Raw genomic sequence first — 12,018 nt, 5'->3', positions numbered from 1 at the left:
ATTTATTTCCCCTGCTGTAAGCAAATTGGATCATGCTTTGCTAGGGTTTTTTCGCCTTCCTCCTGATCAACTGTGGATATAGGATTGTGTAGATGGGATTGTATTTTTTTTTTTTTTGCTTGAACTAGATGGACTTGTGTCTTTTTTCAACCTGACTTACTATGCAATTCTTCTGAGAAGACTGTCCACAAGGTTTAGGAGTATATCTATGGAAATGTTTGATCATTCTTCCAGAAGCGCATTTGTGAGGTCAGGCACTGATGTGGATGAGAAGGCCTGGCTCGCAGTCTTTGCTCTTATTCATCCCAAAGGCATTCTATCAGGTCAAGGTTAGGAATCTGTGCCGGCCAGTCAAGTTCCTCCACCGCAAACTCGCTTATCCATGTTTTTATGGACCTTGCTTTGTGCGCTGGTATGCAGTCATGTTGGAACAGGAAGGGGCCATCCCCAAACTGTTCCCACAAAGTTGGGAGCAAGACATTGTCCAAAATGTCTTAGTTTGCTGGTGCTTTAAGAGTTCCCTTCACTGGAAATAACCATAATCCCCCCTCCACCAAATGATTTGGACCAGTGCACATGGATGAGTGAGTTTGGGGTGGAGGAACTTGACTGGCCTGCACAAAATCCTGACCTCAACCCAAAAGGGGATGAATTGGAATGGAGACTGCGAGCGAGCCCTTCTCGTCCACATCAGTTCCTGACCTCACAAGTGCGCTTCTGAGAGAATGGTCAAACATTCCCATAGATACACTCCTAAACGCTGTGGACAGCTTTCCCAGAAGAGTTGAAGCTGTTATAGCTGCAAAGGGTGGGCCAATTCAATAATGAACCCTACAGACTAAGACTGGGATGCCATTAAAGTTCATGTGCAGGCAGGTGTCCCAATACTTTTGGTAATATATTATAGCTGTGGAAGCATTAATAGCCTGAGCTCAAACTGAGCTATCTACTTCTGTGATAGCATGTAATAACTAATGGTTGTATCATGTATAGAGAGGAATCCTAATTGCTTTTACATGTTTTAAATTAGGAAATGCATATTGTAGTTTTATATCTACGGTACTTTTCTGCATAGCACCTGTAAATAACTGTAATACAAATACCTTTCCTTTGCAACATACAGGAGTATATCCTCAAGGGTGTTGTGAATGCCGCTCTTGGACAAGAACTGGGCTCGGTGAGTTTTTTGCACTGATAAATATAGTATATCTTTTTATTTTTTTTATGCTGTTCAGACAGGACAGAGACAATTGTCCAGACATTTCAAAAATATTTGACAAATACTCCACAGTAATGATGGATGGTTTCAACAAATGGTAATGACTTTTACAATTTCATAGTACTTTTATGCACTGTTTGATTTTAGGGTGATTGGTTGTTTTTTTTATGTTTGACTAGTATAAGTTGCTTTTAGGTGGTATATGTATTGTACCATAACTGACTGTATTGATTACAGTTCTTAAAGATCTTTATAAGATTTTATAATCTGCAAAATGAAAAAGCTGCAAAATTAGCTAATATATTGCCAGTCTTTTCCAAAGATGCTTATCAATATTTATAAGTTGTACATCACAGGAGGCAGGGTGGTAATTCTGTAAGCAATGGGTTAGGCAGCTGCCTTCTGGTGGTTGGACACTTCATGCATTCATTTATTTGCTAGGTGAATGGGAGGCTTTTCTCTGTGCTTAGAGAAACCAACTTTTTTTTTTTCTTTTGTGTTTTTTCCTCAAGACTTTTCTTGCAAGATTTCTACCTGGCATATAGCCACTGCATCTTCTTTTTGCAACTTTTTGGCTTGGTTGACTCCTTGGTTGAGCCTTGGAGGACTGTACCTGGATACAGGGGGGAACTAAATGTGTGGCTGGCCTGTAACATTGTTCCTGGCACTGGATCTTGCATTAGGCACTTACCTTGGCATGTAGTGCAACATTTTGAACTAGCTGCAGGGTGCTTTACAGGTCCAAGGCCGTAGTCCAACTGCTATAAGCCTCCTTAAAGAGGAAGTAAAGCCTGATAGGCTTTACTTCCTCTTTTGTTCCCTGCAAAGTAAAAGCATAATGGGCTAGTATGCATTGCATACTAGCCCATTATGTGGCACTTGCCTGCAAATGAAGCCTGCGATGTTCTCGCTGGTGGAAGCATCCATCTTCACCCCTCTTCCCTTTGGGGCCCCGGAGTCACATGGCATCACTCCCACGCATGCGCGCGGGAGCCGACAGTCACAACATGGGCCCTGTAGAAACGGCACAAATATTTCCTTAGGTGCGCATGCGCCAATGACGTCGGCGCAAGAGTATATGGTACACTACGGTATCTCCCAAACCCTGCAGGTTTAGGAGATATTTCCAGTACCTACAGGAAAGCCTTACTATAGGCTTACCTGTAGGTAAAAGTAGGCTTGAATGGAGGAGAAGATTTGGATGCCGCACACTGGATGTAGTCAAAAAACTTCACTTTATTGAAAAAATGGGATCATCAAAACAACAAGACTGTCATGCAGAAAGTACAGGTAAACTGACGCGTTTCGCACTCAGGACTGAGTGCTTACTCATAGCCGTGAAGTTTTTTGACTACATCCAGTGTGCGGCATCCAAATCTTCTCCTCCATTCAAGCCTGCTTTGCTTAGCATTCAGCCAGCACCTGGAGCTCTTCTGCTCTGAAACTTCTACTTACACCTGGGTCAGTGTCAGCCTGAGCGGTGGAAACACTTTCTGTAGGTAAAAGTGGTATGTTAGGGTTGACAACCACTTTAAGGAGTGAGCCCAGCAGGAGGGCAAAGATCTGGATGAGGCTTATCCCTACAATCCACCCTCAAATAACATAGGAGCATTATGCGCTGTTGTGCTTCATTCTCCTCAGGGTTAATTATGGAGTGCTGGCTGTGACTCATTCTGTTGCAGATAGTGGCAGGAGAGTCCGGCATCTTTTTCGGTTTTACATTTGACGTCCTTTCTGCAGCCTGTTCTGGGAATTTTTATACGTAGGCAACTCCTATCCTCCTATTGATTAGTGGTTCCAAATTAATAACTACTGCAGACACAAAAGTACACTCAGCATCTTTCCAAAATAACAGTTTTGTTTTATTTGACCAAATTGAAGGTTTTTATACACATGATTACGTAGTGTAGGGGATCATACTCAAGGCAGGGACAAAGTCACAGTCTCTTTAGGAAAAAAACATATTTAATGCACAGGAGATTTCCAAACAGAAGAAAAAGGGCATCTTGCCGTCAATCAAACAAAAATAAACTTCTGCTCTACCGAGCCTTACTGTGTCTGTAGTCTGACCAGTCCTTGGTTATGTAGTGAATGTCCTTCCAAACAAACACTTTGTAGCCAAAGTTAGGGAAAACAAGCAGCCATGCTCCTAGTTGCCTCCTCACATGGAGACACACACTCTCTCTCTGAGAGCTAGGACCAGCTGCCTTAATCAAGACCTGAAAGGAAAACATTAAGCTGCGGTCCAATGACTTGGGAGTCTGTCCCACCCAGAGTTCTATCAGACTCCCAATAAAACCAGCCCCGGAACAGATTTTACCAACACAGGGTAAAGAACTATTCTTCTTTACCCTGAAGTTTTTGCTGGTATTACCTTAGATTGTAAATCTAAGAATCCGTGAAGGAACATATATCCCATCAATTACTTTTCCTGTCATCTAATGAACATGGAGCCAGAGTAGACCATCTTTTTAAAGCCTGGCGGCAATAATCACCACTTTCAGATGCCAGCAGAGAAAAATAAATAATCTCATCGGCATTCATAATAATACAAAAAAGATGCGGCGCTAATACATATTTATAACCTGTGAAATAAATTCATATAGTGATCAAAAATAATAGTGCAAAATAAGTGATATCAAACTTTAGTGTCCCAGAATTAATTGTAGACAAGTATAGATAAACAAGTGGAGTCCAAAATCCAAAAAAAAAGAAAAAAGAAAAGTCCGTGATATAGCAAGAAATAAAGTGCCAGAAAGGGCCACAACAAAGATGAGGATGCAGTGGGGAGAATCTTCTGTGGGTCCTCACACCCGAGGTGGAATATCGAATATGCTTACCAGATCCCATTGACCGCCATTACAGCGGTCAAAAACAGCACAGGGAAATTTTGGGGCTCCCCACAACCTCAGCTTAATGTTACCGATGGGCGATGGTTGATATCTCAGGATTCAAAGAGAAAAAGAACAATCCATCGCATAATATAGTACAGACAGCTCCGTATTGCGGTCGCCGGGATGTAGCCCAGCTCCAGAGGCGCCTCTGGAGCTGGGCTACATCCCGGCGACCGCTGTAATGGCGGTCAATGGGATCTGGTAAGCATATTCGATATTCCACCTCGGGTGTGAGGACCCACAGAAGATTCTCCCCACTGCATCCTCATCTTTGTTGTGGCCCTTTCTGGCACTTTATTTCTTGCTATATCACGGACTTTTCTTTTTTCTTTTTTTTGGATTTTGGACTCCACTTGTTTATCTATACTTGTCTACAATTAATTCTGGGACACTAAAGTTTGATATCACTTATTTTGCACTATTATTTTTGATCACTATATGAATTTATTTCACAGGTTATAAATATGTATTAGCGCCGCATCTTTTTTGTATTATTGTTTATGGTGGGATTTGGAGACTAGATCTCGATGCAGGCTGCTTAGATTTCACTATACTGTATATCTTTTATTTTATCTTAAGCGCAGCTTTTATTTTTGTTTTTTGTCAGCAATCATCGGCATTCATGTTTGCAAGCAAACTGAATCAAGATGGTTCCCCTGTGTAGCCACTTCTGGTCAGGGATGGCCCTGGTATTCTGTCATAAACCAGATGTAACCAGTACTGTGTGACTACCAGACATAAATAGGTAAAAGTAAGTAAGACACACCACCAATACAAACAGAGTGAACAAACTGAACAATCAAACAGTGATAATAAACCAACCAGTACATAGTCAAGCCAGGCCAGGTTTATAAACAGGAGATCAGCAGATGGGGGGCCAGGATTAAACCGACAGGGAACAAGATGGAAGGAATCAGGCTGCAGGGCAAGGATCCAGGGATACAGGAACAGATACAAACAGGTTCAGGAATCAAGGTTCAGGTTCGGGATAACCCGGCCCAAAGATCACATAATACCAACAGGGAAAGGCTCTCCTGACAGTTCCAAACTGCCAGGAGACACCTGCTGGTGGACCTCAGTACTGCGCGCCAAATGATAGATATTACCAGCGGAGGGAACCTTTCCTGACACCCTCATCCTTTCCCAGTGATCTTCCTCTGTCTGCCCCTGTGCTTTTGGATGAGTAAGATGAGTATGGTGCAACGTCTAGTTCTGTAGACTTGGCTCAGGAGGAGAAAATTTCTCCTAAACCCAAGGATACCGTTTCTATCCCATTTGATGTAGTGCTCATGTGTCTAAAACTTGAGCATTTTGTGTAGACCTTAGCAAATGTTTTGCCCAGCAATATTTAATTGAGGAGGGGTTCTTGAAGAAGTGGGGTTTTCCTTTTGTAGACTCAACCATTTCCTGCATTAGCAAAACCAATGATGGTCCCTGTTGAGAATGTTCCTGTATTCAAAGATCCCACTGACAAGAGGTTAGAAGCCCCTTGCAAGGTCCTATTGTCTGGGGATGGCCCTACTATGCAGCCTGCCATTGACACCATGGCCATGTGCCAGACTAAAGCCGAGTGGTTCAAATCCATGGCTTGGGACTCTGGATCCACACTAACAGATTCTTCTGTACCCCAGCAGCTTCCCTATGGCCCTGCACTATTATGTTGACAAGCTGGCAGAAAATAGGTAGCTAGGATAGGACTCCTTTAGGTTCATTTGAGAAATTCTTTGGGTCAAATGCTGGTTTGCTGAGCTCCTGTGCAAGAAGCGTCTTGACAAACAAACCCAAAGAAAATTCCCAGCTCAACTCACCAACCAGCATGCAAAAAACAAAATTATCCTGCCTAACAGTTTTCGTTAAAAACAGGGGTTTAGTTTGCACACATTTGCAAATACATGCGTAAGCTGCAGAGCCACTTCACGGCATCCCAGTATTATCTGCAGTCCTTACTCTATACATTTTTGAGAACCTCCACAGTGGAAGTACATGCATATAAATGGATAAATAGAGGGCAGGTATCCCCGGTGGGAGCCCACCCCTCCTTAAAGGCACAGGGGCGCACTGGACACCCAGCACATAACATAATGGAAGCAAAGGTGTCCAGTGCATCCCCTCGCCAGTATTTCAACAGAACAAACAAATGGCCACTGCCCACACCTTTAACTGGCCTTCTCATCAAGGAGCACATGGAAGGGCTGCACATGAAGAAGAAGCATCTGGAGCAGATGTCCTCTTATGGGGAACACCTATTTGGCAAATTATTAGCTACCTAATACTAAGGAGCTCATGGAGGCCTGAGTACAAAGTCAAAGCTGAGAACTCTGTTCCATCATAAGCTCTGGCTTTTCAAAACCCACCAAGTTTGGGAGTAAGCCTTTTTCTCGATAAAGGGGTGCCCCTGCTTGTCAGGTGGGGGAGCATTTGTTTGCTTTGCAGTCATCTAGTGTCAGACATTTCTGATGCATGGGTCCTGAATGTCGTATCCAGGGACTGTAATTTGGAGTTTTACTCCCTGCCCTCCAGTTGCTTCATGCTGTCAAATTTGCCAACCTCTCTTCCAAGGTGGATGGACCTCTCCTCTCCCTGACAAGCAGAAAGTTTCCAAGATTTTTGCTTGTTGTCCCCAAGGCAAAAGGAGGCATTTCACCCATATTTAAATCAAAAGATTAGTAAAGATTCCTTCAGGTGCAAAGTTACATATACAGCATGCCTGGTTTGTACTTGCTTCTCTTAATCTAGATGATTTCCCGGCCTCATTTGCACTTTCCTATTTTTCTGGTATATTAACACTGTCTGCATTTTACTTTCAAAGATTTTTTATTGTTTTTCATAAGAGTAACAAAACACATAGATGCAATGACATAAAGAACATCAAGATAACATCCAAAGAGACTGAGAGGCTATAACTGGATCAATAGGTCAGTGACTAGAGAATTAAGGAGCCGGCATGTTGAGCATATCATAAACTTAGGACGGTGGAGACCAAGGGGGGTGATCAAGACCCGTCCACCAACTGCACCCCGAGATGGAGCTAGCTGTGCAGTAGGGGATTGGCAGGGGCTCCCCCCTCGGTTCCACCCCCTGAGGATCCTCTAGCATATGGATCAAACAAAACAAACAAAATGAGAAACAAGAGATTGTACTATGCCCCTAGTCTGCTTTAGGATTTAAGGAACATAGTAATGGAAGCGTCTCATGGAGAAAGAAGTATCATTGTGTATCAAGAACAGAACTGCAATACAGGGAAGAGGATCTAGTAGGGCGAGGATAGTAAGGAAAAAAGACCAGGACCGAAAGAGGAAAGGAGGAAAAAGGAGGTCAGAAAAGAGGCTCAGCCGCCAGAGCACCAATGATAACACTTAGGATTGGGAGAAACTAGGGGGTTTGTGGATTCCTATATAGTTGGCCCAGGGTTCCCAAGTCTCCTGGAACTGGTGGGAGGTGTCCAGTAAGGAGTTCACCAATTTCTCTTGTAACATAATCCAGGAGATGTTACGTTTTTCTGCTTGATTGGAGACCTTGGGGAGCTTCCATGCTTTGGCTATGAAGAGTTTGGTGCCTAGGAGGATAAAGAAGATTTTGAGAGTATTTCAAAATCTTAGGGATATGGGATTTCTGGAGGGCTGTTGATGGAGGCTTGGGAATTGAGAACCCCGTAACCTTGGAAATTATTTGGAAGATTTTGTTCCAAAAGCTTCTGATTTTGGGACAGCTCACCATACGTGTAACATGGTTCCCTTCATCTGACACCCTTAGAAAACAGAGAGGGGACACCAAAGGGAAGATAGTGGAGAGTTTTGACGGAATCATCTACCATCTAGTGATGACTTTCAGAGTGGCTTCCATTAGGGAGGTGTTGAGTATACCCTTATAGGATCTAGAGAAGGCCCTGTGCCATGTGTCCAGATCCCATTGTTCCTGAAGATCAGCTTCCCAAGCTAGCATGTAAGGGGGTTTTGAAGTGGTTTGAGCAAGTGACAAGTATATTATGGAAATGCTTCCCCTCCGCTCCATGACTTGACCACACTATTGTTCGTAGGGTGAAAACTGAGGGAGGTTAGGTTTCATTGACCAAATAGAGTGAAGGTAATGAGATATTTGCTGGAACCTGAACTGTTCTGAGTCAGGTATATCCAGTTTATTAACACAGTAGGCTAAAGATATGGGGCCTGCAGAGGTGAAAAAGTGTCCGATCCAGTACATCCCCTTATCCAGCCACCACTTGAAGGCCCTAATTTCCATTCCCGGGTTAAAGTCCAGATTGTGGAATATATGAGCTAAGGGTGTGCTATCAGATACCAGAGATGAGGACCGCTTGAGCTTATCTCACAGGGCTATAGCCTGGGTCAGTGAGGGGGAAAGAATGGGAGGGCGATTTGCGGGTGGACTCCATGGAAGAAAGTCTAGGGTGTGAGAGGGAGCTACCTGGCTCTCAATGTCTACCCAGTCCTGTTTGACCATCTTAGAGTATACTGTGGAAAGCTGGGCAAGTCTCTCGCCCTGGTAATACCAGAGCAGATTTGGGAGACCCAGTCCACCTCTAGTCCCTAGTCTGAAAAGCGTGTGTCACGAGATTCGGTGTCCTGACTTACCCCAGACAAATTTAATGATTTTGCTTTGGAACAAGCTCAAGTGGTCCTTCCTGATTAGAATTGGAAGAGAGCGAAAAAGGTATAAGAGTCTCGAGAGGAGAGTCATTTTGATGGAGTTAATTTTGCCCAACCAAGAGAGTTCGTATTGGGCCCAAGCTTTAAGGTCTGCTTCTAGCTTCCGGTATATGGGGGGATAGTTAGCAGAATACAATTGTTCAAACTTGGGCGTAAGGTTTATCTCTAGGTACCTAATGGTAGATTTGCTCCATTCAAATTGAAAGGATTCCTTCAGCTGGGCCACCAGTGATGGCCAGAGAGAGATATTTTAGTGCTTGTGATTTGTTGTAGTTAACCCGCAGTCCTGAGACCTTGGGAAATCTAAGAGTTTGCATATGACAGGAAGGGAGGTGACCGGGGAGCTGATGAAAAGTAGGTCATCTGCAAAGAGACCACGTTTGTGTGTTGGGGCCACAATTGACCCCTGCTATGTTTGGGTTTGTGCGGATGGCAATTGCCAGGGATTCTATTGCAATGGCGAAGATCAATGGAGATAATGGGCAGCCTTGGCGAGTGCCTTTAGCTATTTTAAAGGGATCTGAATAGAGGCCCTGTAGGCGAATCCTAGCTTCAGGCGTAGAATATAATGCCCTGAGAAGGCCTGTAAAATGAGGACCAAATCCCCAGTGGTCCATTAGGGCAAACAGGTAAGGCCAAGAGACGGAATCGAATGCCTTCTGAAGATCCAACAACGGAAACATACCTGCCTGTTTAGAATTGCCATTCCAACCTGATTGTAAGAGGGTGACAATGTCTACTGCTCTCCTAATTTGGTCTGGGCCCTGTTTTCCTGGGATAAACCCCACTTGATCTTTATGAATGTATGCGCCTATAAAGGAAGCAAGGCGATTGGCCATGACTTTAGTCATGATCTTTAAATCATTATTGATCAGGGATATTGGCCTGTAATTGCTCCCCTCACCCGGGCCTTTGTCTGGTTTTGGGATGACGGTATAAATGCGTAGTTTAACTGTGTCAAGAGGGTCTCCTTTGGTTTTGGCGTTAAAAAATTTAGTTCTGTAGTAGGGAATTGAAAACTTGTCTGGTCCCGGGGCTGAGTTTTTTTTTAATCACCTCCAACACCTCCTCTGTAGAGAAGGGGGCTTTGAGTCTGTCTCTATGTTCTGCCGCCAAGGTCAGGCTTGGGAGATTATCAAGAAAGCTAGATAAATCCGAAGGACTTTCAGCGTGTTGTACTCTGTATAGGTTCTTATAGAACTTGTGAAAGGTCTGCATAATGCTCAAGGAGTTCACTGTCAGGGGCCTACCTGCAATCTTAAGTTACAGGGAAGGAATAAGTGCTGGAACGAGGTGTAAGCCTGGAAGCCAGGAGGGAACCTGTCTTGTCTCTTTGGTAATATTTCGCCCGCTCCATCTAATACTTTTCTCTGCATCGGCTGTCAGTGCTAAGTTCAGTTGCAGACGGGCTGCATCTAGAAGGGAGGTGGGGACTCAAGATGGGTCTTTCTTATGATCTACTCAGAGAGGAGCAGTTCTTTAATTTCTCCATGTCTGCACGTTTTGCTTTTTTGAGTTGGGTATGCAATTTGCATGATTTTGCCCCTTATTGTGGCTTTATGCGCCACCCATAAAGTTTCAACTGAAACACCGTTGACATTAAGGGTGAAGTATTCTATGAGGGCCTTTTCTATCTTGATTTTCCTGATGGGGTCATTTAGGATGGCTTCATTAAGTCTCCAGTGGGGAAATTTTAGGTTGAGGGGTCAGTTAGTAATAACGACCATGGAGTGGTCTGACTAGACCGTATCTGTAATATGCACTCTAAGCACTGAAGGGATTAAAGCATTATAGACCAGGAGGTGGTCAATTCTGGTGTGAATGGGAGAAGTGCGTGTAGTCTTTTTTTTTTTTTTTGCGGGGTTCAATTCTCTCCAAATATCAGTGAGGCCCAGCTGAAAGATCATTTTGCCAATCTTGGAACTGCTCCTGGTTGGGCGAATAATTTGAGCGTGGGGAGGTTTAGATTTATCTAAGCCTTGGTCGAAGGTTCAAAGGCCCCCCCGAAGATTATAGAACCTTCTAACTGGGGGCCTAAGGTCTTAAAGAGTGCGCAGACAAATTGGCCAGGATTAGGGGCGTAGTAGTACACAAAGGAGTAGAGGTGATCGTCTATGGTCCCTTTAATTAGGAGGAATCTGCCCTCAGGATCTGTGTTCTGATCTCAAAGTGAATCTACAGCTCCTTGAGATGAGAATAGCTACCCCTCTGGTTTTATCCTCTGCATTGGATAGGGGAAAATGAGAGTGAATGAAGGATGGATTGTACCCGATCGGAAAATGTGTTTCTTGTTGGAAGAGAATCTCATGTAGTTAAGGACCTTTCTGCGTTTGGTGGGGGAGTTTAACCCTTGGGCATTATGAGTTGCTACTCTCAAGGGAGCAGCTTGCAGTGCCTTATGCCGCGTACACACGGCCGGATTTCCCGACAGAAAAAGTCCGATGGGAGCTTTCGGTTGGACATTCCGACCGTGTGTATGCCCCATCGGACTTTTTCTGTCGGCATTTCCGACGGACTCAGATATAGAACATGTTCTAAATCTCTCCATCAGAAATTCCGACGGAGTTTAGCTCGTTGACAAGTCCGGCTGTGTGTACGCGGCATAACTCATCATGGAGCTGGAGTGTCAGACCTATACCTAATTCACCATCACTCACCTGTGGGGAGCTGTGGGACTGGTCCTGGTGGCTTTTGTGCTTGGAAGCTGCAACCACCTGGAAGATGGGTGTTCTACACAGGGTCTGGCAGTTGGCTGAAAAGGGATAAAGATGAGAAAGAAGAAAAGGAGGAGAAGATAGGGTAAGGTACTCAGGCCTCCGGGAAGCCTGAGAAGACAGCAGGCATAGCGGGTCCTGCTGCCTGGTAAACGACAAAATATATGTCCAGTCCCTCGGGGGGGGGGGGGGGGGGCTAGAAACCTGCCCCAGGGAGAAGGTGAAACCAAATCCATGGGGTAGGGGGAGGCATGGCAAAACTGCCTTGGCCTCGGCGCACTGAAATAACAACTGCAAAAGATTGCTAATGTATGGGGTGACATTTTGGTCTCAGGCACGTGGTCCTGGGTGGCTCGCTTCCTCCCCCTATAGGGGAAGGATCCGACCCCCCCCCCGGGAGACGTCCCAGAAATTCAGGATCACAGCACAGAGTGGAACAGGTTGACCCAAACAAAGTGACAAAAATGAAGTGGTCAGGCAACAGCTGTGTAAGGAATGCGTCTTTCCTTTTGAAGTCGAACTTTAAA

General features: G+C 44.5%; 1 protein-coding gene across 6 annotated transcripts in view; it reads left to right on the top strand.

Moving 5' to 3' along the window:
• IFT56 (intraflagellar transport 56) overlaps positions 1-12,018 on the top strand; it is a 1,103,321-nt gene that overhangs the window by 616,475 nt on the left and 474,828 nt on the right. For all 6 annotated transcript variants that reach the window (XR_012235287.1, XM_073592705.1, XM_073592704.1 and 3 more), the window contains one exon: positions 1,124-1,177. Coding sequence is in view for 5 of the 6 variants with exons in the window: in XM_073592705.1 (XP_073448806.1) it covers positions 1,124-1,177 (54 nt within the window). In the remaining variant the exon portion in view is untranslated. The remainder of the gene's footprint in view (positions 1-1,123; positions 1,178-12,018) is intronic.

Source organism: Aquarana catesbeiana, linkage group LG07, assembly GCF_042186555.1.
Source record: "Aquarana catesbeiana isolate 2022-GZ linkage group LG07, ASM4218655v1, whole genome shotgun sequence".
NCBI classification, from domain to species: domain Eukaryota; kingdom Metazoa; phylum Chordata; class Amphibia; order Anura; family Ranidae; genus Aquarana; species Aquarana catesbeiana.
Note: the sequence above shows the minus strand (reverse complement) of the source record. Positions and strands in the feature narration are given on the sequence as shown.